This window comes from Salvelinus alpinus, chromosome 7 (assembly GCF_045679555.1).
Source record: "Salvelinus alpinus chromosome 7, SLU_Salpinus.1, whole genome shotgun sequence".
NCBI lineage: Eukaryota > Metazoa > Chordata > Actinopteri > Salmoniformes > Salmonidae > Salvelinus > Salvelinus alpinus.
In genome coordinates, this window is record NC_092092.1 from 71,660,089 (window position 1) to 71,662,588 (window position 2,500).

Sequence of the window (2,500 nt, forward strand, 5' to 3'; positions counted from 1 at the left end):
GAGAGACGTAGACCACAGCCAACAGAGAGACGTAGAGACCACAGCCAACAGAGAGACGTAGAGACCACAGCCAACAGAGAGACGTAGAGACCACAGCCAACAGAGAGACGTAGACCACAGCCAACAGAGAGACGTAGAGACGCAAGCCAACATAGAGACGTAGAGACCACAGCCAACAGAGAGACGTAGACCACAGCCAACAGAGAGACGTAGACCACAGCCAACAGAGAGACGTAGAGACGCAAGCCAACAGAGAGACGTAGAGACCACAGCCAACAGAGAGACGTAGACCACAGCCAACAGAGAGACGTAGAGACCACAGCCAACAGAGAGACGTAGACCACAGCCAACAGAGAGACGTAGACCACAGCCAACAGAGAGACGTAGAGACCACAGCCAACAGAGAGACGTAGACCACAGCCAACAGAGAGACGTAGAGACGCAAGCCAACAGAGAGACGTAGAGACCACAGCCAACAGAGAGACGTAGAGACCACAGCCAACAGAGAGACGTAGACCACAGCCAACAGAGAGACGTAGACCAAAGCCAACAGAGAGACGTAGAGACGCAAGCCAACAGAGAGACGTAGAGACCACAGCCAACAGAGAGACGTAGACCACAGCCAACAGAGAGACGTAGACCACAGCCAACAGAGAGACGTAGAGACGCAAGCCAACAGAGAGACGTAGAGACGCAGGCCAACAGAGAGACGTAGAGACGCAGGCCAACAGAGAGACGTAGAGACGCAAGCCAACAGAGAGACGTAGAGACCACAGCCAACAGAGAGATGTAGAGACGCAAGCCAACAGAGAGACGTAGACCACAGCCAACAGAGAGACGTAGAGACCACAGCCAACAGAGAGACGTAGACCACAGCCAACAGAGAGACGTAGAGACGCAAGCCAACAGAGAGACGTAGAGACCACAGCCAACAGAGAGACGTAGAGACGCAGGCCAACAGAGAGACGTAGAGACGCAGGCCAACAGAGAGACGTAGAGACGCAAGCCAACAGAGAGACGTAGAGACGCAAGCCAACAGAGAGACGTAGAGGGGAAGTGTAACAGGCAGGGTAGTTTGCAGAACTAGCAGAAGAAGGGGAAGAGGGTATTCTTTTTATAAAGCTGCCAGAATCCCCTGCATTTTGGACAGTGGAGAGGGTAAGATAAACAAGAGTGTGTAGCCTATGTCAGATGAACTGTCTTGTGTGTGAGTGTTTTGACCCAGGGTCTCAGTGAGAGATAGAGGTGATGTTAGAGGATGGGACAGAGGCATGGATGTGAACAGTATAGAACGGCAGTAGGCTTCTATTCTATTGATGGGCCAAAACTCTCACTCTCCTGTACTGTGAGTAGAACAAGACAACTAGTTAAGTTACAGAATGCTTAACCTATACCATGTTGTTATTACTATACTTGACATTACACACACACATATGCACACACACACATATGCACACATACACACATATGCACACACACACACACACACACACACACACACACACACACACACACACACACACACACACACACACACAGTTGAATATTTGGGTGGACATTTGATGGTGGTGGGTAGGGTTGGGTAGGGTAGGGTAGGGTAGGGTTGGGTTGGGTTGGGTAAGGTAGGGTTGGGTTGGGTTGGGTTGGGTAGGGTAGGGTAGGGTAAGGTAAGGTAGGGTTGGGTAGGGTAAGTTAAGGTAAGGTAAGCTATGGTTGGTTTGGGTAAGGTAGGGTTGGGTTGGGTTGGGTAGTGTAAGGTAAGCTATGGTTGGGTTGGGTTGGGTAAGGTAGGGTTGGGTTGGGTTGGGTGGGGTAGGGTAAGCTATGGTTGGGTTGGGTTGGGTAAGGTAGGGTTGGGTTGGGTAGTGTAAGGTAGGGTTGGGTTGGGTAGTGTAAGGTAAGCTATGGGTGGGTTGGGTAGGGTTGGGTAAGGTAAACTATGGTTGGGTTGGGTAAGGTAGGGTTGGGTTGGGTTGGGTTGGGTTGGGTAAGGTAAGGTAAGGTAAGGTAGGGTTGGGTTGGGTTGGGTAGGGTAAGGTAAGCTATGGTTGGGTTGGGTAAGGTAGGGTTGGGTTGGGTTGGGTTGGGTAGGGTAAGGTAAGCTATGGTTGGGTTGGGTAAGGTAGGGTTGGGTTGGGTTGGGTTGGGTAAGCTAGGGTAGGGTAGGGTTGGGTTGGGTAGGGTAAGGTAAGCTATGGTTGGGTTGGGTTGGGTTGGGTTTTGTAGAGTCGATCTGAAAACGGAAGTATGCGTCCAGAATGAAGTTAGAAATAGGAAGTTGTCATAGTGAACTTGTCAGAATAACCCAGTCAGCCAGGGTGTGTCAGTTGTCATAGTGAACTTGTCAGAATAACCCAGTCAGCCAGGGTGTGTCAGTTGTCATAGTGAACTTGTCAGATTAACCCAGTCAGCCAGGGTGTGTCAGTTGTCATAGTGAACTTGTCAGATTAACCCAGTCAGCCAGGGTGTGTCAGTTGTCATAGTGAACTTGTCAGAATAA

The 2,500-nt window shown here is 50.5% G+C and overlaps 1 protein-coding gene across 3 annotated transcripts in view; it reads left to right on the top strand.

Moving 5' to 3' along the window:
* Window positions 1-1,001: 1,001 nt before the first annotated feature.
* The window catches only part of LOC139581614 (fermitin family homolog 3-like), a 10,704-nt gene continuing 9,205 nt past the window's right edge, over window positions 1,002-2,500 (top strand). Inside the window, exon 1 of one of the 3 annotated variants that reach the window (XM_071411565.1) lies at window positions 1,002-1,158. Coding sequence is in view for 1 of the 3 variants with exons in the window: in XM_071411564.1 (XP_071267665.1) it covers window positions 1,317-1,345 (29 nt within the window). In the remaining 2 variants the exon portion in view is untranslated. Of the gene's footprint in view, window positions 1,159-1,189; window positions 1,346-2,500 lie in introns of those variants that run through there. The other 2 variants (XR_011676255.1, XM_071411564.1) reach the window with 2 other exon arrangements.